Genomic DNA, 27,119 nt, shown 5'->3' on the forward strand with positions numbered 1-27,119 from the left:
AAAATTCGTATGTAGGCTTGTATTTTGAGTCCAAAGACAAAGCTTGCTTTTAGGTGCGGACCATTCGATCCCTTTAACAATAAACGCTAGGTAACAATAGATGGCTACATGTAAGCGTTACTACGACCAAAATATTTGATTCGGTTCTCGTCAATTTATGATCCGGCCTTTAGGGCGGCGGGTACCAATTTGTCTTAGGTAATTGTGTGATATACAGGAGCTAAAGCTTGAAGTGTTGTAGTCATGAAACGGCGCTTTGCACGACGGGTGGGTGTCACCGTGCTGGTTATTTTTGCCGCGTGTGGGAGGCTTAACAAAAGAAGATCTTCCACCGAGCGGGTGATATTACTCGGCAAACCGACGGTACCAATATTGTTGTTCGGAACTTGTATGTATAACAAGCTTGTCTTAAAAATGTCGTAAGCGAGATTCAGGCAACTTTTTTTTATTACCCGTGTAGGCAAACGTATGCTCATCTGACCTGATGGTGAGTGGTTACCGTCGCTCATGGAAGTCAGCAATGCCAGGGGCAGAGCCAAGCCGCCGCCTATCGTTAAATATCTTGTGTTCTATAATGGCTACCCGCCACACCGCGAATAATTTGCACTCTGATATCAAGAGCACAGCTGTTAATACAACATCCACCCTAGTGTTTCCCATTTACATATCAAGCAGCCCCATATCGACCTTACGGATTATATAACCAACTTTGGGAGTCACTGATTTAGTGTCTTCCGTATAAGTTTTATCTATATACATACCTGAAGATTAGACTTTGGGCGTGTTGTCTTTTTCCATAAAACAAACGAATATCGCATTATTTAATGCCGAATTGACACTGTTACTGGTTTTAATTTGACCAAATGCTACGTAACAAAACAACAACGACTCGATGTGCTTACTATTTAATACTTTACTAGATGATGAGCTTAGCTCGGTTTCCTTTTTATAACGCCATCTTGTTGTGTCTTTAAAGCGGTTAGTTGCCCTCAATTCAGAAAAATAGTATTATTATTCGCCAATAGATCTCGGGAAGAGTTGATTATTGAAAACACGAATAAAACAACATTTTCTGAAAATAAATCGTAGCTAGATCGATTCATCGCCCTCGAAATCCCCTGTATACTAAATTTTATGAAAATCGTTGGAGCCGTTTCCGAGATTCAGATTAAATACATATATATTAATATACAAGAATTGCTCATTTAAAGGTATAAGATCAAAATAAAGGGAAGGTTATAAGGCGCGTAACATTGACGAGTAGGTTGTGCGCGACTCGGAAGACGCGCGCGCGCACGCGACTCCGTGTCATTGACCTCAGCGCGGGCGACGTTGCCTCCGTCGGATGGGTGCCGCGCCATAGCCGCCTCGTGGCCCAATTATTAACGGTTTTTTCTCTTCTTAAATCTCTCCTCAAGCGTTGCTTTAAATAAATAAACAAAACTAACATTTAGGTAACAGGATTTTAACGTGAAAATATTCCGTGATTATACAGATTTTAACAGTAGAATAATTTAAATACTTAAATAATAATAAGAGCTTCAATATCGGAATCATCTTCGAACTATTGACTAGATGGTCCGAGGATATATAGGTTGAAGAGATGAGAGCAGCAGTTCGTTGTAAGTCACGAGAGTTAGAGCAGGAGCGCGGATGCTGGATAACTCAAATAATTGTTATCCATTTAATCCAATAAAATTAAAAAATTCTATGATATCCTTTGCCTTTTTATTAACATGGACTCAGAAGGAAATCCCATAACAGTACAAATGCTTTGCAGCAGTGATTGAGGTAATGGTATCCACCCGTGCGGCTATAAAATACTATCTGTTAGTAAATTTTGGTGTTTTTAGTTGTATATTTAGTAGGGAAAGTGTGGAAAGAAGGGGGTAATCAAGGAGATTTAGAGAAATTCAATAAAAGTAAATAAAAGTGGTTGGGATTGTTATGTATCGTCTGATGGATTTTTGATCAGACTATTAGTAGTGGGTCCTCTGATCTAAGACGATCTCGAGAGAAATTTAAGAAAAGTAACTTGATCTTCAACTTTTATCGTTATAAAAGAGCTTTAGATCTTTTGTGCAGAAGACCCAAATAAATACATTATGTAATAAATATCTTGGATGTGTTGTACATGTCCATTATTACGTCCTCACGCTACCGTCGTGGGAACGTGAAATAAACGACCAACATCTGCCCCCATTAAACTGTGTCTCTTCAAAAATAAACAAAAACAAAAACACTATTTAGTGTCGTGTATGATAAATGCTAATATGTAAAATATGTTTCTGATAGTGCTACGAACGGAAAAACATATTTTCATAATAAAAAAAAAATGTTTGATCATTTAGTATTCATAGTTTTCTTTTCTTTTATGTAATGTCATTTAATATTTATGTACATATATTGTAATTCATCATTAGACTAAAACAAAATTATTGACGAGTTGACAAGTTTTTGCGTTAAAATTGAAATTTTAGCAATTCAGAAGCCGTTGCAAAGCGTGGCGGCTAAAATTACAGTGACACTGCGAAACTATAATAAAAGGAAATTATGCCAATTTTATTAGTATACCTAAGGTTGTCTGTGTAATGTTTAATGAAGATAGTAAACTGGAACTTTTTGGCGGGAACGCGAGGAGTGAAGTTGTGTGATTTGTTTTATTTTGTCTATTTAGTGTTTCTTCAGGTTTAAATGTGTAACAACGGTGGTTTATTAACTGTTTAGTACCTGTGAAAGTGCACAAATGTGGGAAAAACAAAAAAGCCGCTAAACGTAACTTCTCGAGATCCTCCAAAAAGTCTACTGAAAGTCTCAGTAAATGACCACCATTTTACTGTGATTATATTGCATACCATATCACTTCTTCTCATTTCATTTCATGCCATGTTTCATATTAATTAACTTCATTGCATTTCACTTCATATTAACATTTTTTATAAAAATAAGAATATAAATTAAAATAAGACTTGACCTAAAGATCTTAGATACCAGGTCATAAAATACCTTAAAAAAAAGATAGTAAAGTGCCAATATAGTGTGTGTTCATCGCATCTAATTAAATATCGACCGGCAACCCCATTAACCGTGGAGTAGACCTAGGAAGCGATGATGATGATGCTGAAAAAAGAGAGAGAGCTATGTTAAGTAAATTTAATGATACTATTAAATTATTATTGAATTCAATTGCAATTTCTCTAGAAACTTTTATTTTACGAAAATTATATCCCAAAGATAGCGATGAAAAATGAAGTAAGGCTACAGGAGATCTTTATTCGCAATTATTATATTTTAATAATTAAGGAGAACAATTAAAAAAATCTTATAAATTTAAATTAGATTTAATACAATATATAAAAAAATGTTATCGCTTTCAAAAATACAATTTGTTGTACGTGACTACCATATTCGGTCACCGGCATTGATAGTCATAAAATAATTTGCAAACAAAACGCTGTCATTTAGTAGTTAAGTAACATTTACTGCCTGGTTCTCTCCATACGATACTTTATTTTCATTAAACAACTAAAATTAATTCAACGTACCCTCTAAAGCAAACTATTCTACTATACTTACTATATTCATAATAATATTCTATTTTGATCCGTATATCACGGTGATCACATAGAACGTCATAGAACACTGCCTGTTCCCTGATTTTGATCGGTTCATTGTACGCTGAGAGTGAGAAATTACAAAATTGATTGTCTATTTCGAAATAGTTTCCAAATTCTTGGTGACATGTAGAGAGACTTAGGCATGATATCAATAAATTAATTAGATTATATTATTGTTTCAACAGTATTTTTGGTTGCTATACCTACAGCAAAACGTTACATTAATACACTACTCGTCGAACTGGGCAAAGAGTTCGGCATGCAATCAGCCCGCTGAGTTTCTCGCCCAATCATCTCGAAGCAGTTGCTCTTGAGTTGTTAGATCTCGTTTGGAGGCGCTCAGGAAGCTGTTAGCAAATACCAGCCCTCCTGGGTGAGCCTTTGCTCGCCCACCGTACTGGTGAAACAGGAAAGACCTCTGGGCCACTAGTAATCCCTCATACATAAAAAAAACCGAACACATTGCTGTCAAAATTCATTTTATAGTATATCATGTATATTCTAGAATCATTCGATCACCGATGTACTTAAGGAAATATCAGCCAACGATTAACAAACAAAACAACAGTAAATACTGAATAATAGTTCTGTTCTAAGCTAAACTTAAGAAACACGTAAGCAATATTTACACACGAGTTCCGACCCAATCGAACTTTCTCTTTGGGATATAACGAGAATTTGGTACGTAAGCTAAAGTGTTGCTTAGAAGATTCACTTTGGAAAGTTTTAATTTTTTTTTGGCAGATAGACACACCTCGCGCTGACCTCATAGAACACATAAAATATGAATAGCAAATATCCCTACCCTTGTAATCGGAACGCATAGTTGTGTCGTAAACCTAGGAATGACCACGGCTCCATCTACAACAATGCTATTACCAGTAAATACGTTTAAGTATATAGAAACGAGTAAAGTTTTATCCTTCTTGGGAGTTATAAAAATAGATATGAAAATACGCGTATTCAAAGATTTCATCTAAGGAAAGTTTGCGTAGAAGAACTTCAATGCCCACCAAATTAAGTGTGCTCTACATGCTATTTTGGTTCCGTATGGCTTGACTTTTACGTTTTCTCTTTTTATCAGTACTCTTAAATTAACATACAATCCGCTGTTCCTTCGGAGACTATAGAAGCGTTGTTACAGAGTAAAATTGATTTTTTTTAAATATCTATATATATTATATATAAAAATGAATTGCTGTTCGTTAGTCACGCTAGAACTCGAGAACGGCTGGACCGATTTGGCTAATTTTGGTCTTGAATATTTGTGAAAGTCCAGAGAAGGCTTAAAATGTAAATAAATATGAAAATGCTCGGAATTAAATAAAAAATAACAATTTTGTTTTTCCTTTGATGTGTCCCCCGTCGGTCATATTCTATTTGTTTGTTTTAAGTTTATTTTATACAAAAGTTGAGGTCTTTTATTTATGAAGCACTACAAAGTCTACCGGGTCAGCTAGTTTCTCATAAAAATAATATGTGGTCATAACACGATGCGCAATGGATTATTATTACGGCAGCACTTACGAGATACTGTTGATAATTAAAGTTTGCTGCAATTACTGAAGCGAATTATGTTTAATAATAGGCATTGTTCAATTGATTATTGTCTATTGGCTAATCTCTGATTCGCGTCAGCATGTTTTCGAAATAAATTTGAATAGTAGTTTTTACATGTGTTCTGTGTGACTTTGTTCACCTCGACTTGACCTCACATGTGGTCGTAGTATCGAATAACATCCATCTCCTAATCATCAAACTAGACCTCCTGATGTCTCGATCTTTTTTCCTACTTAAGCTGGTAGCCTAGGTGGTTATGCCAGCGTAACCGGGCGAATAGGTGAGCTCACGGGGCTTCGACCTGAGGACGTTGTTAACACTAGCCCTGGCAACTAGGCACTAGCCTTCGCAGAATCTAACACCGCATCGAAATCGCAACCCCCTGAGAAGATCCGGCGAGAAACTCAGCGGGCTGATGCATGGTTTGAATTGCACATCGAATTCTTTACCCTAAGTCTGCTCCTAGCGTAAGAGCTGAAGAGGTCTAGTGCAAGAATAATTGTATCTCAAGGATCCCTACGGACGTGGATAACGAAGTCTGCATTATTAATTTATAGGCATATATAGACATACCTATATTTGCATTATTAATCTGTTTGTAAATTGACATATGTATACGTCACGTATTTAATTAAAGTACTGTTTCTACATAACATATTTTATGTGATATCGGAAACACAGGCTTGGATACAAAACGTTGCAATGGATCCAACATTTAGAAAAATAAAAATAAATAAATCTTTAAAATTATTAAGTTACGTTGATTACGATATAACACGGCTGGGAAGTATGTACTTTCATCATAATTAACTGACTCTTCTCTCAGTACAGGTAGCATACATATTCACGCAGACTTTCCAGTAAAAAAATCCAATTATCTTGCATCGCAATGTTTGACAGCATTTTTAAAAAGTTATGAATTTCATCCTTTTGTTTTCTGACATAAACTATGAAATATTAGAGATCGGAGCTGTCCTTTTCGTTTTGAATTTTATAAAATGTAGACCATTTTAAATGACCTCTCTACATCCAAATAAAGGCTTTTGAAATTATGACAGTATCAACGAATAGTTCTCTAATATCGTTTACCCTAAGAAGCTTATATCTAATTTTTAAAACTGATTGTTTATATGTGTGTTTGTTTTTATATGTGTATGCGCTCACTCACTCACGGCTTTTAAGCGATTTGAATTTTTGTACGTTATGTGGTTCGCGCGTGGTTTAATAAATGGGTGTTTCTCGTACTTTTGGCAATAGTTCACAGTGGATTGTGGTTGAGTTTCACTAGCTTAATTTTTTTTGTTTAACAGTAGCCTTGAGGGGTTATTCTGGTTTCCTATAGGCGAACTCGCGGGACTTAGCTCAACTTTGACTGACACATTGCCTAGCAAGAGCCTTTTTTTATTGCTTAGATGGGTGGATGAGCTCACGGCCCCCTGGTCTTAAATGGTTACCGGAGCCACCCTTCAAACCGAAACGCATTACTGCTTCACGGTAGAAATAGGCAGGGTGGTGGTACCAACCCGTGCAGACTCGCAAGAGGTCCTAACACCAGTAATTACCCAAATTAAATTTTTTTACGGGTTTTAGTTTTTATTACACGATGTTATGCCTTCACCGTGGAAGTCAATCGTGAACATTTGTTAAGTACGTATTTCATTTAAAAAATTTGTACCCGCCAGCGGGATTCGAACACCGGTGCATCGCTCAACACGAATGCACCGGACGTCTTATCCTTTAGGCCACGACGACTTATCTTATTTGGCCTGGTTTACAATAAACTGTTTTTTTTTGCAGTTGGATGGCTAGTACGGGCAGACGACGAGCAACACGATGCGAGAGAAGGGGACAACGTCACCATGCAATGTCGGTTTTCATTGGAGCCCCTCGCCGGAGAACCCCTCACCTACTACTGGGTGCGGAGCACTGCCAGCGGACACGAAAACGTTGCGATAGGCAATATTCCCCTCGAAACGAACTACCAGTAAGTTATTCTTTATCTTTATCGTAGCAACTAGCGGCGCGCTCCGGCTCCGCTCGGGTCTTTAACAAAAATTTCAACGATATATGTCGTTGTTTTATGTTTTTAAATAAAAGAACACTTATTGCGGCATAACTATAATACTTAGACACATGCTGTTGCGACTCTTTTTGTAAATGATAATGTGTTCTACAAAGTCGTAGTACATTATTTTATTATATTATAAATAGTTTTCGCAGGGCACGCGATGTAAAGAATATTTTAACTAATTTTTTTTACACTTTGGGTTACATTATTGGAGTTTTAGTAAGGATCCCTAATTTTTTTCAAAAAAGATTATAGGCTATGTCACTCGGAAATAGTGTAGCTTCCGAACAGTGAAAGAGTTTTTCAAATCCGTTCAGTAGTTTCGGAGCCTATTCAAAACAAACAAACAAATCTTTCCTCTTTATTATATTAGTATATAATAGATAATAAAATTCGTCCATTTCATGCGTGTTAAATACGTATTTAAAAAGTATTTGAAATTGACTTTATTGAATGCGACTTTTCGTTGTTTAATATCAATGGATTTACCGCGAATATTTTCATTTACTATAAGTAAATCGATGAAAAGTCTTTTGCTTCTAAATCATTGGTCAATTTTAAATACATAAATCGTATTTCCATAAAATTTCAGATTCTACAAACTATATTCCTTGCCAATCCAATGTCATCACTGCCTCGAAACAAAGTTAGTACTGCGTCTTGAATGTGAAATTGAAAATGCGCAGTAAATTCTCACGATGTGAACAATAACCGGCACCAAGGGAAAGCAGAATGAACAACCAGCAAGTTTTTCATAAAAAAAAACATTAAAAATATAGATATATAGTTAACCGACGCTAACTGTGAGCACCCGTGAACACACTGGTTTTACTGGTGATAGGACCTCTTGTGAGTCCGCACTGGTGGGTACCACCACCCTGCCTATTTCTGCCGTGAAGCAGTAATGCGTTTCGGTTTGAAGGGTAGGGCAGCCGTTGTCACTATACCTGAGACCTTAGAACTTATATCTCAAGGTGGGTGGCGCATTTACGTTGTAGATGTCTATGGGCTCCAGTAACCACTTAACACCAGGTGGGCTGTGAGCTCTTCCACTCATCTCAGCAATAAAAATAAAAATTAAAAAGGCTAAGGCAGGCTACTGGAACAAAAATCAAATAATTTGCTTAAAAGAAACCACCAATTATTCACTGAGCCAACAATAATGGTCGGTTAAAGCGAAATCCCCGCGGGCACGTGTTCACGACTGAACTCTTGAAGTTCGTTTATAAACCGCGTTAAATCGTTTGATAACACCTGAAAACCGGTATCAGCTTATCCGGACCGATTTTTGGTTTAACGCAAACATCCTTATTAACGTCGGTTAATACGAAAATTTATTTAACACAGTTTTCAGTTCCTTGCTTCCGTCGAAACAAAGTAACATTGAATTCGGTAATGAAATCATAAGTAAATGTATTCTTTGTGTTGTTGGTAATTTTGTGGAGTGCGAACGCGTATCTCTCGACCATTTTCTGGATTTTGGTCGGTATAAACGAGAGAAACCCATTAATTTGTCAGTTATTCCGCGTTCGTATTCTGAGAGTTTCAAAGTGTCAATGTGTCGTGTTTTTATTGGAAAATATTATCTGGAAACAACAAACGGAAAGAAAATTATAAGCTTCGCACATGCCTTCCGAGAACCGAAATAAATCATGACTAAGCATTTTAACAACAATCATTTATGTTTTATATTTAGGTTGCTTTTAGCAGTCTTTTTTTTGGAATGAGCTACACCGACGTCTTCGTGTTGTGAATTGGTTTGAGTAGCCCATAGACATCACCACATGAATGCCGCTACTCACCTTGCAATATGAGGTTTAAGTCTCGATTGTGCTTGTACATATAATGGCAGTCTTCAAACCAGAAAAAATGACTGCTTCGCGCTAAAAATAAACAGCTTTGTGGTACTTGCCCGTGCTTCAGTAGGTATGTATGTATGTAACTACATATGTACATAGGCGTGTAATAAATTATTTAACTAACAGCTATTTTTGACTATTGTTCATTGAAAGAGCAATTTTATATTGGCATATGATGTGAAAAGTGATGTGAAGATACATCGAAATTGATTATGATAAAATTTTAGAGCTCCTCAATAACTTACATTCTATAGGTATCCACCCCACTTCCTCTTTTCGTCAAATTTGCTTGATTATTACATTACTATTTATAAATTAATGAGGATTGACATGAGCGCTTAATGAGGTGCTTAATATTTCCTATTTTCCTATATGGAGCAGAAACATGGACGATCCATCAAAAATGTCGTAAAAAGATTGACGCCCTTGAGATGTGGTGCTGGAGACGCTTGCTGAGGGTAAAATGGACTGCTCACCGCACTAATGTATCCATCCTCAAAGAGCTCCAAATCAAACAAAGGCTTTCGTCGATTGTGCAATTGCGAATCCTTAATATGTTTGGACATATCATTCGTAATGAAAGGTCATTGGAACGTTTAGTGGTTCAAGGAAGAGTAGACGGTCAACGCTCTCGCGGCCGATCACCCACAAGGTGGACAGACTTGGTTAAGTTTTCTACGAAGTGTTCCCTTACTGAGTGTACACGTACCGCCACAAATAGAGAGAGATGGAGAAGCCTCTCAAAAGCCGCAACCAAATATTAAGACTTACATAACCACGACCACTCCGCCAGGAGTGAACGACTGAGAAGAAGAAGAATTTATAAATTAGTTACTATTTATAAGTATTGTAATTTCATTGATAAGTGGGCCCACTGAGTTTCACGCCGGATCTTCTCAGTGGGTCGCGTTTCCGATCCGGTTGTAGATTCTGCGAAGCACTGCTCTTGCTAGAGTCAGTGTTAGCATCACTCTGGTTTGAGCCCCGTGAGCTCACCTACTAGTTAAGGTTACGCTGAAATAGCCCCTCAAGGCTATCAGCTTAGGAAAAAAAAATATTGATAATTTTTACAGAGAATTTTGACATAAACACTAAAAGTTTATGATATATTATACACCACTTAAAGTTTAGGGATAATCTCACTTCGACCATTAAACAATTTGAAATATTCTTAAAAATACATAAGTAGGTAATAATTACTTTAACAAAATAAACGTTTAAAAGATACATAATCGAATACAGATAAATTAAATTAACAATAGAACACGCGAGGGACTGAACGAAACGAATGTAGGTAAACTTTACTTTCGCTGACATATCTGTTAAGATTAGTTTTGTTTCAGGATAACATACGCGCCGACGGAGGGTCGCTTCGACTTATTGGTATCGAATGTATCGTACGAGCGAGATAATGGGCGCTTCGAGTGCAGAGTGAAGGCGGGCGGGTCCGGCCGGACTCTGCATTCTCAGGGACATGCCCTCACTGTACTCATACAGCCTCGACCTCCTACCTTGACGCCGGGCACGCACACGCAGTCACAAGAGGGCCGAGAACTCAATCTTGCCTGTTCCAGCTCAGGAGGATCGCCCGAACCCACTATCAAGTAAGTAGACCGATTAAATTTCACATTACTAACAAAACTGTGAGAGCAAATCGAACACAACATTCACATCGAACAAATTACGGGTCACAAAGCACAACTTGGGTAAACAAATACATATAACAATAGCGGAATTCCTGAAACCCATATTCAGAATCAGTTCTGAACACATATTACCAAGTATTGTCGCATGCCACATTCTCATATAATTTTAATAATCAATCCACAATACAAATATAATTCGGCATTCGGATTTTCGGATAGTTATAATACAGACGTATAATCGAAAATAATAATAATGATTTTTGCTCCATATTTCTGAATATCAAATTAATGTTACGGGAAATGGCACAGTAATGTACTCGTAATTGCGAGATAAAACGCTTTGTCTTTTCTCAATTTTTGTAGCACGTTGTATTTTACCTTTTAAAATTCGTTTAAAAGAATAATTATACAGCGTTTTATCCATGGTAGTTCTAGAGGACTGTAATTACCAAGCTTCGGTCAGGACATTAGGAACATCGCACAGGGAAGATAAAAAGCTGATAAACGTGGTGATAAATTTCAGGTCGGCACTGACTCGTATTCAATTAGAGTAGGACGGAAACGAAAGGATACGATACCCGGCGGAGGAAGCCCGCTGAAATGACCGCACATTATATTCGGTACAAGCTATGAAATATGGGCGGAGGGATCTTAACGATTATTACGTTTCTCAGAACAGATTCATTCAACTAAAACGAATCACGAAACTTGTACCGGTTTGATTGATATGTCCCTTATTGCGGCTTAATTACAGTTTTAAATTCTGTATTTCAAACTGAATCTGAATTGAAAATGGAGAACAATTCCCTAAAATAATTAAGCCCTGATTTAGGTTCTCTACTCTGAATACAAAGAGTACATACACGTCTCTCCAAAGAAACATTCTCGCTCCAATACTTGTTCTTTTACGTCAGCGTTAAAAAACTGGAAATGGGTCGATGGTACCGTCACAGCCTTCCGTGTCATGGTTTGCATAAAAAGGTCGGCATCACTCCTGGTGAAAATGAAAATGAGGTGTGCGAACACACTGCAAAAATGTACTCCGTATACGTTCGTGCGGGGAACTGACCCGGATCCATGAAGTATCATACGTTACCATACGAATCAGACGGGAGCTCGTTTCTGAATTAAAAAATTTGGTCGGCCTGTTTTGGGACCTTTAAAGGACGGCTTTTATAAAGTACTCATTGACTTAATAAAACGACACAGAGGAAATTGATAGGGTACACAGGCAGATAATAACATACTTTGCCTTTGAAATCGTCGTTTTTTTTAACATGGCCAATTCTCCTTAATGGACGCCAAAATATCAAAATTATTTCATTTGAAAATTGTTTTATATAAATTGAACCCATATCATTATATAGAAAGGATAACAAGCAATGATTTTTTGTTCGTTTTTGTTGCCAAATTACGCTATTTTATTGCCAATTTGGGACATAATTATTTTTGATTTTCGTGGAATCACACATTTGTTCCTAATGGAAGTACGTTGGATTAAATGTGGTGAAAACAACCGTTAGGCAGGTACTGTCATTTGCAATTACAAATTAATAAATGGAAATTGATACTTAGAAATACGTCAATCCCTATTTTGAATTGAAATTAATGCGAAAAATCGATTTGTTTTCTAAGACACATATCCTTCGTATTCTGAAAGTTTATTGTACTGTGTCATTGTTTTCGTTTTATCGGGAAGAAATATCTTAAAGCACCGGTTTCTAATTTAAATAATCGTATTCAAATGGATTGTAATTATCCAGAACACAATTAATCGAAAATTAGGTGATTAACTCTCAACTCCGAGTATGAACTAGTTCCTACGTTTTAATCTAGTAATTACTAAAGCTAAAGACGAATGTGATTTTAAGGAACAGATAAATTTTTAAATTGACTCACAACTCTCAAGTAATTCATAGGTAAAGGAAGGCCGCGATCATCCTTTTGAAGATATTTGATTATTATACACTAAAAAATTAATGGATTGACATATCGTCTTCTCGCATTAAAACTGTATAAATCTCAAAACTTACTAATTTTACAGGAGAGTGTTTTATATTATATTTTTAATATTAATCAACTTTGCAACATTTATTTTTTACTTTTTACCAGTTATATTATCTGTCTTTTAAAGTAAGATAGAATTATGTATTAATTTTGTTAATGGTAGTCATAATATAGATAATCTAAAAAAAAAACTAAAACTTTTGACAGTATTTATGAGAAAAATACTGGTGATACCAAATGATTCCGCATATTAACTCAATTTCGAATATTTTTGGAAATTGTACACTTTTAATGCGAAAAGAGATATAACGTAATTTGTCTAGTCAGGAGCAATCCATGTCGGTACCTATTATATTCAACACAATGTGTTTATGACACTAGTTAACCTAGCAAAAGTTGTCTTGCCCTGAAAAACAATCCTAAAATCACAGCTCCATCTACTGCTTCCAATTGCGGATCTAAGTCACTCTCTAGTCAGGGTAAAGCCGGAACAGCCCCTCGAGGCTGGCAGATAAAAAACCATCCAGAAAAAAATCATCACAATCGTTCTATTCGTTTAGGAAAAGTTCGGGAACAAGCGACATGTGCAAAATAGTTCTTTAAAACAAGATTATGGAAGTTTTGTTGAATGAAATATATTTTATTTTTCATACGAGTTTAAATATATTCTCGAAACTCTGTTAATTTACCTACATCACATGGTGGTTGGGGATATTATGAATCCGCACGAGTAGGTTCGTGCTTAGCTTCGCAATTACAAACCCTACCCCACCATTAATTACGCAAATGTATAAATTTCATGGATTTGTCTACATCACACGATGATTCTCCTTCGTTCTCAAAGTGGTACGCTAGTAAAAGTACGTATTTCTTTGGAAAAATCGGTACAGGCCCGCGAAATTTGAATAGGTATACCGGGTGTCTTATCCTATAAGCCACGACGACTTTGCTTTATTTTAGAGTAATATTTTAGTCCTTTGGCAACGGTAAACGGCTATCCGTGTAAACAGTATAAAGTAAGTATATAGGTATAAACAATATAAAGTATATAACCTATATAAAGAGTACCTAACAAGATTGAAATTCAGTGAAAATCGAGACAAGTATAATTATTTATTGTATTCATTGTTACACACAATTTTGGTATAGAAAAATGTCTATTTGTGAACAATCTCTATATATAAAAATGAATTGCTGTTCGTTAGTCTCGCTAAAACTCGAGAACGGCTGAACCGATTTGGCTAATTTTGGTCTTGAATTATTTGTGGAGGTCCAGAGAAGGTTTAAAAGGTAGATAAATATGAAAATGCTCGGAATTAAAAAAAAAAAAACAATTTTGTTTTTCCTTTGATGTGTCCCCCGTCGGTCTTTTATTTATCGATTGAGGCACTACGAAGTCTGCCGGGTCAGCTAGTAATTTAATAAAATATAGAAGTAGAAAATATAATAAAAATAAAAACGGTACACAAAAAAATTAGGTAATCGCTTTTTTCAATAATCTGATTCTGACTTGTTACCCTGTAGAACTGAACAATTTGGCCATTAATCAAAATCGTCAAATTACTGCTAATACGTCCTACCATAAATTCACTTTCGTAGTATCCTATTTATCAATCTCAATCCATAATTCTCAAGGCCCTTATTTCCCCCTACCTTTTCGCTGGTAGCCAAGCGGTTATTTCAGCTACGCCGTAACTAGTGGGTTGGCTCACTGGGGCTCAACTTGAGAAAATGTGCTAACACTGGCCCTAGCAATAGTGCTTTCGGATCTACCACCGAATCGGAAACGCGACTCACTGCGAATATCCGGCGAGAAACTCAGTTGGTAAACCTCATCTGTGAGCTTAATATCAAATGCACGACTCCAGCTTTTGGGATAGCAGAGCGAGCGTACATTTTTTATTATTATTTAATATACGAATAACTTAGGATGTTAAAGCTGTGTTCATCCCAATATGTAAATTTAGGGAGCCGCTGAAATCAAAAGTACCAGACTTGGGTAAAAAGAAGTAAACAAGTATGTAACAAGTTATGGTTTTCAATAGATAATTAGTCGGTAATGAATGTTATCAAAGATTCGATAACGCTCGTGCGCCCCGTTCAATAAGCCTACAAAATATTAAGCATTTTCGTAAAAAGTCAGTAATAATTGCTGAACGAGGTACAAAAAAAAAGCTTTTAAAAAATATTTTATAACTAATTGTTTTCTTTAAAACTGAACGTTCTATATTCGATTGAGTTGAAGTGTCGCTGCTGCTCATCAGGGAAAGTGGATTTTTTCTTTCCATATTTCTATAGACTTTAGTTTTCAATTTTCCATTATTTCCATAAAGAAGTTATGCCGTTCACACGTGTCGATTATGTTCAAAGTAGCTCTCTACAACCAATATTTTTTTCTTACTTCACTCCATTTACGGATCACGATTTAAGAGTCCAATTCTCAGGTTTTAAGTTTTCCTTTAATTCACGAGCCCTGTTCTTTAAAAAATAAAAAGGCAAAATTACATTATACGTTACCAGTATTTTAATTTGTTAATTTTTAGTACGTACCTAGATTGCGACTAACAAAAACTTTCGAGAGTATTTTAATTATGAACAGAATGGGATTTTAATTACGAACATAACGACACGGGTCGCGGACTTCCACTATCATTTTATATACATATGTTAGTACCGCAGTCAACTGCATACGCTCATGTAAACTCAGTTCCCAACAATGTTGAGCTCAGGCCTTTTTGTGAACAACATACTGAATTATCCATTCAAAGTATACGCGTGTTGACCACAGCACCCGCTCGGCAAACTTGCTTCTGCGGTTGTTATGTATGCAAAGGATTTACATCCTTTTTGCTCAAATTCGGGTTTTTTTGCGATCGTATTCTATTTCGCCGACAAATATTTATATTCATGCGATCGTGTCTGGCTTTTTCTTACCATTTTACTATCCAAATTAGATATACCTACGGGCTGTACAAAACATTTTTTTTCCGGTTTTGAGAATGCAAAAACTTCATTTTTCTTACTCACAACTTTCTAGTACAATATAGTTCACCGCTTATTTACTGGTGGTAGGACCTCTTGTGAGTCCGCGCGAGTGGGTACCACCACCCTGACTATTTCTGCCGTGAAGCAGTAATGCGTTTCGGTTTGAAGGGTGGGGCAGCCGTTGTAACTATACCTGAGACCTTAGAACTATCTGAAGGTGGGTGGCGCATTTACTTTGCGGATGTCTATGGGCACCAGGGCTGTGAGCTCGTCCACCCATCTATGCAATAAAAAAAAATACACGAATTAAGTAACAATGTTATAAGGTGTAGAATATTAATTAAGTTTTCAGTTAAATACGACAAGAGATATTCAGTAAACATTATCCTGATGCGCAGGAAAATATATTATACATATAAAAGTTGGAATTGTGTGGCTCTTGTCAACTGCTCAGAACTTTACCAGTTTGGCAGTTCGAAATGTACTACCGCCAAACATTTTATTTCGGTGCTAATTAAGAAATCCAACGTAAAATTAGGTTCACAAAAATAAAATTCCGGAAGGAATATTTTACACAATTCAACTGGCAACAAAAATCTCCATGAAAATAAATTTACGTTATAATATTTTAACAGTTTGTGATACACCCCATATAATGTTCTGTAGCCAGAAACGTTTCTTATGGTATTATTTGATTAAAATTACTTTACTGTATTAATAAAGAATAAAATGATGAGTGTTTTCTTCGTTTTTCGCGAGTCGCAGATATCATTCATCAATTTAACTTTTTTTTTTATTGCTTAGATGGGTGCACGAGCTCACAGCCCACCTGGTTGTTAAATGCTAACTGGAGGCCATAGACATCTACAACGTAAATACGCCACCCACCTTGAGGTATAAGTTCTAAGGTCTCAGTATAGTTACAACGGCTGCCCCACCCTTCAAACCGAAACGCATTTACTGCTTCACGGCAGAAATAGGCAGGGTGGTGGTACCTACCCGCGCGGACTTACAAGGTCCTACCACCAGTAAATTAACTGTTAACAGTAATTAACTATGAATCAATTATCCTCCTTCCTGCGTCGATAATCCTCAATGCTGAGGATCGTGGCCTCCCTTAACAACTTACTCCTGGACGCCAGCCCTGCCTGTCCTCGGCCGCGCGAATGGCCTCGTGGACTGAGGTGTTGAGAGTAGAGCGTATCTGGTCCCACCGCCGCATTGGATTTCTGTCTCTAGGCCTTCTTCCGCAATTTAATTATAATGTATCAAAAGTCGTTTTACGTGAACGAAATAAAAGTACATTTCATAAAATAAAATTATTGTAATTAATGCTTACATTATGTACATATCTTGTTTAAATATCTTTTCAGTGCCGTTTCACCATGCTTATGTCCTTATGGCTTTTGTAATGATTTATAATGATTCAATAGAAAATCTATATATTGCGAAGTCTGAAGTTGAAAATAAAATCACTACATAGTATTAAACAAAGTCGCTTTCTCTGTCCCTATATCTGTCTGTCCCTATGTATGTTTAAATCTTTAAAACTACACAACGGATTTTGATGCGGTTTTTTTTAATAGATAGAGTGATTGAAGAGGAAAGTTTATATGTATAATAACATCCATTAAATAGTGGAGACATCAATAATAAATTACAGTTTCCGAAGCGAAGCGAGGGCGGGTCGCTAGTTTTACTATAAAATAAAAACTATACTTGTCATTTTGACCGCCGCATTTTATCTAACAATCGAAACAAACTACTTGTTGATGTTCAGTTGTAATATTCGGTGTGACCCTTTTCAAGGAACCCTTGTCTTACATTCACATTACGTATATTTTAGCCAACTGACACAAAAATAATACAATAAATAATATGAATTGTGATCATACCCGCGAAATGCTGTAGAACGTAAGCGCTATTCCGTATACGTTTATTAACTATTTGTAGGGTTTTCGGGTGCCATAGGATCCGTGGAATGGCATTACCGTTGGACTCAGTGAGGCATAAGGGTGAAATGTGCTTCGCTTTCCGAATTGATATATAGTTTATGTGTGTGCCATTGTAATTGATAGCTGCGAGAAACAGATTGTATTCATGCGGACATTGCGGTAATTTTCCAACCCTTTGTAGGCAATGGGATATATATAGAGAGAGAGAGAGTAAACGTTAAATTCACCAAAAAACAAATAAACAGTGCGATACAATCTTATGTTTAGCGTCAGTTTTCATTATTTTAGATTTTAAATATATTTAACAAACCAGTAAATGAAACCTCCGACAGTAATTGATCACCGTTGCTTATGGACATTGATAATGCCAAAATGCTGTCAGTGCATTGTCTTCACATTTTAAAATATTCCACCATGGACTCAGGGAACCTTTCGTCTTTTACTAACAAATAAATAATGTAGTTAGTAATAACCATAAATAAATAAACAAATATGAATAATGCTTTAATGAAATGTGCTAACATTCTTAATTTCAAATAAAATTCTTCAGTAATGACTGAATTTCTTAGTTTGGCTTTGGCTCAGGCCCTGAACAAATTTATAATTTTCAAAACGTAAAGTGGCTTTAAATTATTAAGTATCTAAAACATGGTAGGGTGCATTATACACGAACTTAACTGCTGTGAAACACACAATTCCGTTAATAAATAAGAAAATCAACAAAGATATTTACACGCTCCAAAGTGTAACGCAGGACTTTACGGAATGTGGAACCTGGGAATGTGGAAGTACCTTCCTCTTTAAATTTTAAATTCCATTATGAGAAAGGTCTAACACAAATACGCAAGGTTTTGTTAAACCTATCTTAACGTCTAAGTGAAAACACACAAAGAGAATTAAACCACCGTGCCATAGTGATGTCTGGTTTTCTGAACGTCATATGGGCCAATCAAAGAAGCGTCAAAAATCAAAATCATCAATTACTGCATTTCTTTATACCAGCGATTTTGATTTGAGATGTATGTATTTTCTTGGCTTTTTGCGAGTTGTGGACCCAATTAAAACTTCTTCTGCGGTTTAATCTCGTACTTTAGTGTCATTATATTATTTTAGACATCTCTATTACTACAGTTTTCGTGGTTCACGGACGACGGCCGACAGTCGTCGAAAATATGACAACATAAAATGCGAGATTAAGCCGTAATAGTACTTATAAACGTAGTTTTGAATAAACATTATTTTTGTTTTATCAGTTTGTACTGCCTTTTAAGATTACGAATTCAGGTTTCTAATTTCGTATTCAAGTCTTTTGAATATGAAATTCTTCTTGTCACTATGAAAGTCTATGAAAGTCTTTTGAGAATTATTCAAAATTCATTTATGTTGTAGTAACATAAAAATTGTTTAATAAAACAGGTGGTACCGAGACGGTTCAATCTATCCGATGGAGGCGATGATGACGCATGCGAAGACCAGAGCCGAGGCAACAGTTGCAACCCTCAGCCTCAACACTACAAAGGAAGATGATGGCGCTATTTTCCGCTGCGTGATCTGGAATCGTGCTATGCCCGAGGGAGAACAGCTGGATGCCAGCGTCGAGCTCAGTGTCAATTGTAAGTTAACATTCACAGTTCAGTTGTTTTTTAAACGGCAATTTTATTTACCGCGCTTCGAATATGTATTTCACTTTTTTTTTTGTATCCTACCTATGCTGATAGACACAGCCCACCGAGCTTCTCGCCGGATCTTCTCAGTGGGTCGCGTTTCCGATCCGGTAGTAGATTCTGCGAAGCACTGCCCTTGCTAGGGCCAGTGCTAGCATCACTCCGGGTTGAGCCCCGTGAGCTCACACTATATGCTAGGGCGAAGCTGAAATAGCCTCTCAAGGCTATCAGCATATATAGAATAAAAAAAAAAGTGAATATATTTGTTAATGTCAATATTACATACATATAAACCTTAAAATCTTGCCTCGAATAATTTATAAAATACGTTTTATTTACCATTTGGTGTTTATCGAAATATCATAGATATTATGTAGCTTGTATCTAACAAATATTTCAATTTGAAAGGAAACTACTGCCATGTATGTAATGGTGGATTTTTGCCCGAAGCACTTTTTCTCATATCCAATAGTCACATATCGGATGTGACAGATACATCCATGAGTAAAATGTACACCGTAAGAATAGATAGACGGTTCCTGCGATTCGGATTTCTCTTAAAAATATTTTATTATAACCGCGCCTATACAAAAATAACTTCTTCAGACTGCTTGCGGTTTATAGGCTATCTGTAATAAATTTTACGGTTTTGTTTTTGTTTGCCAATAGCAATCGTATTCTGTTTATGTAATAAATACTGGCCACGAAACTTTCGTCTGACTTTTTTTTTGTTTTTTGTCTGTAATCTCGAGGGTCTATGCTTGCTTCACCGGACGTGTAGCTCACGGGGTGCAGCCTGGAGATTTTACTAGCACTAGCCCTATCAAGAACAGTGCTACGTTGAATCTACCACCGGTCCGGAATCGCCGGCTCTGCTTAATGATTGGGAGGCATTCAGGGTGCTTAGTGCGAGCTTTTGAATGTTCTCGATAGCGTAAAAGTTCACTCAGATTTGTATGTTGGAGTTGGAACGTTTACCTACGTTTGCCGCTAGGGGCGCTGTTCCAACTGCACACAAATTTTAGTTAACTTTCACGCTAACGAGCACGTTAAAAAAGTCACACTAGACACAAAGAATGAATTAAAACAACGTACGAAACATAACCAATAAAATTATTGATTGGTATTTTATATATAGAGTTCATTTCATTCATTCGTGTTTAGTGTTAATTTACCGTGAATGCCGCCGTTCAACTACTGTTATGGAGCCGAAGTCTCAATTGTATTTTATTAGCGACTGTCCAATCATTTTGTCGGTTGAGTTTTTATGATACGATCATAGGCTTGACTGTGAAAGTTGGTTGTGAACACGTGCTCTCTACGAATACAGGTTGCAGATTTTTTTTTAAATCGTTTTCGTATAATCGCGTCACTAGATACGAGTAGGTACACATTTTACAACGGAAATTTGTATAGACGTAGATAAAACATAGCAACACTTACTTTCGTTGTTTTATGCAAGCACACGATTTTGAGATCATACTTGTGTTTACTGATTCCCCATTGCAATGGAACAGTGTTTTCTCGGCTTAAGACTTTCTTTATCTACCATTTAATTTAAAAAATCATAGCGTCCAAACGTCTATACTATACGAATAATATCTCAATCGTCTGTAACTTCGAAAACTGCAAAACATTCGTAAGATCAGAAATAATATTTAATAGAAATAATCAGGAATAATAATAATATATTAAAAACGGTGTAAGTACCTAGTTTTTATAGATTTTTTCATTAAACGCAATGTAACACAAATAAAAGATCACCTCTTACGCGGTATCCTATGATTGTAAGGAACGGGAACAGCGTACACCAGCCGCCTTTGCTTTCGATCGCGGTTTCACAAAATATTATTGACTTACAAAAACATCAAAAAGTTTTGGTTGGCTTAATAGATGAATATTGTTTTCCGTTGCCAAAGGGGCAGTTGTTTATTGCTGTTTAGGCAACGAAAATGGTCCCCGAACACTGTATATATACCGGATATTTAAAATAATGCAAATGAAGAAAAGTTGCCTACAGTATTATGCGGGTAATTTGATTAAAACGAAAACACACAAAACTTTGCATACATCCTTTCATTCGTCGGTACTTGAGTTGGATACAAAAGTATTTTACTGTTTTTATATTATTCACTTATAAATTAGGATGTTTAATTTCAAAGTTTCAATGCTCCAGTGTTTTTGTTCGAAGTGTAAATAGTAATACTATAATTTAACCAACATGCTATCAATTAAAATATGAAACTAAGCATTAATAGTACTTTCCAAGGACCTACTGGTCCTTCCAAAAGATTCCTATCATCGTGAAAAAGAGCAACCTATTGGTTCTGGTCTAGCGGGGCATTCCAGAGACGGCTGACATTCTAGAGCTTTCGTTCTTCGCCTCTAAGGCTCTGTCAGGCGTCCTTTGGAATACGAACATTGGAGCACCCAAAATTATAACATCAACTTTACTACGAAAATATATACACATGTACTAAAACGAATATATATATGTCGGCGCAAATATGACTATTTACCTACTGATCATCAACTAATTACTCTGTGATAAGAAATTGATGTTAAACAGTCCCTTTTATTGTAATTTCAATACTTTAAAATCTTGTAAACACGCTCACGTGTTTAATACTTGTCAACACGCTGACGTGTAAAGTCCTATAAATACGGCCGTGCTGTCTAGCGTTGATTTCATTCGTGTCCGAGCCGTAGTACAGTACGGATCTCTCTGAACGTTGTCACGCTTCTCGTGAAATATACGCAGTTATTGTGAAGTTCTGGTGAAGTTTTGTTTTGGAAGCCCAAACATGAGTCATCGTCGAGAACTTAATGACCGTGACGTCAGCAATGGTGACGTCACACTTTTTAAAAACATTCCTTCGGCGTTTCTCCTCCGACATATATTTAATTGAATAATAAATTTGAAATCTTTTTGTTTTTTAAATTACTTGTAAATTTGTGTTCATAATAATAAAAGTTTAAAAGTATAATATTGTTCCAAATGAATCAAAATTATCCGAACAATCCAGATTACGACTATAACTTTCGTTAAGTATCAACATTAGTCGCAACAAGACGACCTTTGAAACGACCACAATCCCTAATAACAATACACCCTTTGATCCTTTAATCTACCTTCATCTGAATGTATCTACTCATAAACACGGTCTAAGAGAATAGATACCGAAATGAAATCGATCAATAAAAGTAAAACAGTATTTATTCACTAAAGGAACTTATGGTTTTCGAAACTTCACTCAAACTCAAAGCACAATGAAATATTTTTGAAGTTATACTTCTTTAGGCGCGTTACGAAAAATTGATGAGAGTGAAATTTTACGATGCGCGCGCACCGTGACACAAAATTAACAGAAATGAAGTTGCCCACTAAATCGCTCTTTACAATACGACCGACGTAACTTGGCGAGTCTGAATATAGCCGCAGGTGAACTTTCGCGCATGTACACTCGTAAAAAAAGTGTTATTAGCATTCATTTTTTAGTAATATAAATGACAACATTATTATTTAATATAATTCATACTAAATATTATTAAATTATTAACGTTAAATATTTATTATTAATTATTTAATATTTAAAAAAAAAAAGAACTTTAATAAAAATAAAGTATAACTTCTTAAGCGCGTACATACACGCACCCTTTTTTTTTTTAAATAAAGTGGAGCGCAATGAAACCGCAATTCATTTTTAATTACGAACCTTTTAATGCCATAAGACTCCGGACTCTTGTAGATGACGCACGAAGCCGTAAACCAAATTCTTACGGTATCTACCGCAAACGAATCAAATAGTATAATATATATATTTTTTTTTTTGACAGACATATTAAAATTCCAATACATTAAAAATAGTCACAAGGTGAACGGCGCTATTCATTGTTTGGTTTTGTAACAGCTTAACATTACTTGATCAATAAGACTGCACATAGAAGCTAATATAAAATCTTTGGTCGAACAGTTTCACGATAAAAACTCCTTTATCGGTTTAATCTCGTGTATATTATTGTCATTTTACTATTTTTGATGTTTCGAAAACTCCACAGTTTTCTTAGTCGCGGACGACTAAGATGTTTGTTATTTCGTCGACATTTGAATATTCTGCTACCTACCGTCTATTTTTAAATAAAACATGTTTCTAGACTTTAACCTTTTAACGTCAGGTCTGGTTCTTTGTTTGACTTTAATTTTGTCTAAAATTTGCGAAGAACGATCAAAATATGCATATAAGTGCCTCAATATTCATGCAATGCTCCTTACGGATTCATCAGATCCAATAACCTTTGCATTAGACGCCTTCAGCTCTAATACTAGGAGCAGACTTAGGGACCCCGGTAACCGTACTCGTCGAACTCGACAGAGGTCGACGTGCAACCTAACCCATGCATCAGCCCGCTGAGTGTCTCGCCGGATCTTCTCAGCGGGTCGCGATTCCGATCCGGTAGTAGATTCATTCGCGAAGCAATGGCTCTTGAGTTGTCAGGTCTCCTTCGGAGGCGCTCGGGCAGTTGTTAGCAAATCCCACCCCTCTTGGCTGAGCCTTTGCTCGTCCACCTGTCCTGGTGAAACCGGAAAGGCCTTAGCCACCAGTAATCTTTCAATCATAAAAAAAAAATGCAATTTCATCAGAACCAAAATGACCTATTAGTGTATTTTGTTCAACGCTTAACACCTAGGATCCATTTGAAAGACCTATCCAGTTACTTAATTTAGTGAATTCAACAATAACCAACATTTTACTGACTAGCATTATGATTATAATTGCGTAGCATTATAATAATTATGATTTTATGCTGTTGTGTTTTTTGCGAATTCATCAAAATATCAATTTGGTCCCACTCAAATCTCTTTCAACTGCAGCGTAGACAAATAGGACTGTCGCGCTCTTTAAAGGAATACATACAAATTTTGACAGAATTCAGTAAAATCAATATCATAATTAAAACTACTTTTACGCCTTAATATCGCTTTCTTTATTGTCATTATATTATTTGCGATATTTCGAATACTGTACAGTTTTAGTGGCACGGACGACTGACCGAGGACCGATCTTAGTTTAATTATATCACAAAAACCAAATAAAATACTATTAGAAAAGAGACATCAAACTGTTACCACACACCTAACCTATATCACATACATATGCACAACATGTATTCATAGTATAATATTACATATTTTGTAAACTACTAGAGATAATATTCAAAACTCGAGTTGCATATTAAAAATTGCACGCTCTAAATATTATCACGTTAAAAGTCCAAGGATTTATATTAATTCAACTATTACGAAAATATCTTTATTACCAATGCCGTTTTACGACTCAAAAACATCACGTTTATTTAACTTAATTATATTAATATGGTTTTGGATCTTTTGAGTGTAGTTAAGTTGTCTAAGTTACAGATCATACTTGTTGCACGCTTATATTCCTTATACTTGTACAATTTGCTAGTAATTGGTGTTGTTTGCTGATATCGATTTCAAATAACTTTCAAAAGATCCATCCTCGCACAAAGAGTTGAAATATTGAAATAAAAAAGGCAAATGCTTTGAAAATAGCCCCTTAGGCTATTAGCAAATAGGCAGAGAAAAAAATGTTTAATAATATTGTCTGTGTAGTCTGCATTTTTTAGAAGTGCTAAGCAACAAAATTACGAAACATTCGCTGACCTTTTGAAAGAAACCCGAAATATAAAGATTCGGCACATTGAATGTGGCGAAAGGAAGTGGAAATGGGTATCTTTGTTGGCAAAAACTTCCATCCGACACGTAAACGCAGACATTTAAGACAGTAAGCTCTTAGCGTTTCTCTAGGCCTTCAAGGAAAAGCAAAGGCACTCGGTAAATAGCTTCAATGAACGAGACGCGGAAGTTTTCACTCACTGAATCCCTTGGCTTGTAGTCCTGGGCGGCTTGTTTGCAAACTTTAAGTACCTACCTCGACTGAACAAATAGCGTTGTGTGTTTTATCGTGACGTCATTAGTTTTCGTGACATACAAAATGATTTTCAAACAAAGTTAATTTCAGTGTAGAGAGGATACAATTTTGAAATTTTTAACTGTTGGTAGAACGTATTGTGAGTCCGCACGGGTAGGTACCACCGTCCTGCCTATTTCTGCCGTGAAGCAGAAATGAGTTTCGGTTTATAGGACGGGGCAGCCGGTTGTACTGTAAAAACTGAGACTTTACACATTATGTCTCAAGGTAGGTGGCGGCATTTACTTTGTAGATGTCTAACCACTTAACATCAGGTGGAGCGTGAGCTCGTCCACCCACCAAAGCAATAAATAAAAAAATTAAGATAGGTGACGCGCTTGATAATGTTCACCGGCGAATGAATAGCTCCGAAGATCTTATTTTTAATGTATAATAATTTTTCAGTAATCCACTGTATTTTTCTTGATATTCCTTCTTAATCCTTACTTAGGGGACCTCTCAATTTGGTCGGTCCGCCGCATTGGTGACCTCCCGCGCGGTCTTGTACCATTCACACCTTCCTGTACAAAAAGGTGTTCCACTCGCCGAATCTTCTCAGTTGATCGCGATTCCGATCCGGTGGTAGATTCTGTGAAGGACTGCTCTTGCTATGGCTGCTGTTAGCAAATTCTCTCAGGTTGAGCCCGTGCGCACCTATCCGTCTGGTCGTAATTAGAATAGCCACTTAGGCTACCAGTAAATCATCATCATATTCGGTTACTCTTGGCAGAGCAATCGTGGTCATATGGAATCGTTGTTTATTAAAGCCTTGACAGCTGTTCTCCATAGTTCGCGAACTGAGACTTGGCGCACGCACTCGTTCATTGGGGTTTTGGTAAGGATTTTCACCGGATCAGTCCAGCGCTTGGGGCTTCGTTCACGAGATCTTTTACCATTGACCCTACCCCGGACAACAAGTTTTACCAGCGAATAACTAGGGAAAAAAATGGACTGATCGATATTAGTATCCATATTATTTAATATCTAAAGTTTGCGGCGATTACGGCCAATTTTAAATTCAAATTATTTTTTCTTTTCTGTCACTTCCTAACTTCTTTTTCGTCAAAAGCTCACATTTGTGCAATATTTTCGATATTATTTTTGATAATCGATAAACAGCTTTTAAAATATCTTAACAATTAAATGTGTATTTTAGTCAGAGGATTCAAAATAGAATTCGATGGCTAAGTTTTAAGAGTAAGAAACAAAACAATGAGACGCGACATGTGAACTTTGGCTAAATTGAATCTGTGAAATCTAGCCGTCGTGTGGTCTGATTTTGTTCTGTCTGTAATAGGTTTCGGGGACGAAAATAGTTTCTGTTAATTACGTGGCTTAAATTTTTTCCCATTTATACACACTAAAATGGATACTTAATTATGATTGAACTAAAATACGCCAACCAAACATGTATTTCATTTGAATTTCAATCGCACAAAACTAATTTATCTCAATATTTCGGCTCTGTCTTTTCATTCGTAAAATTTTCATGAGCTAAGAATAGTTGCAGTTATTATTGTTTTGATCCAATTACCTTTCACTGTTGGTGCGTCACCATTCGAACTGTGTATTACCACGTAATTTATGAACATACTATTCACTGATATTAAATGTAGCAGACGCTGTTTCACAACGATGAGTGGAAACGAAAGCTCACGTACAATTCGTGTTGATTCGAAATTGCGTATAATGCTGACGAAACGCATTCCGATTCAGGAACGACTTCAAAGAACGCTACCAAAGTTTGTTATGAGCTGACCCGAAT

At 36.3% G+C, this 27,119-nt stretch overlaps 1 protein-coding gene across 2 annotated transcripts in view; it reads left to right on the forward strand.

The window, feature by feature from the left end:
- ed (hemicentin protein echinoid) overlaps positions 1–27,119 on the forward strand; it is a 104,697-nt gene that overhangs the window by 62,142 nt on the left and 15,436 nt on the right. For both annotated transcript variants that reach the window (XM_089731996.1, XM_089731997.1), the window contains exons 2-4: positions 6,975–7,161; positions 10,448–10,708; positions 19,114–19,310. In XM_089731996.1, coding sequence (XP_089588122.1) covers positions 6,975–7,161; positions 10,448–10,708; positions 19,114–19,310 — 645 coding nt within the window. The remainder of the gene's footprint in view (positions 1–6,974; positions 7,162–10,447; positions 10,709–19,113; positions 19,311–27,119) is intronic.

This window comes from Bombyx mandarina, chromosome 12 (genome assembly GCF_030267445.1).
Source record: "Bombyx mandarina strain Sakado chromosome 12, ASM3026744v2".
NCBI lineage: Eukaryota > Metazoa > Arthropoda > Insecta > Lepidoptera > Bombycidae > Bombyx > Bombyx mandarina.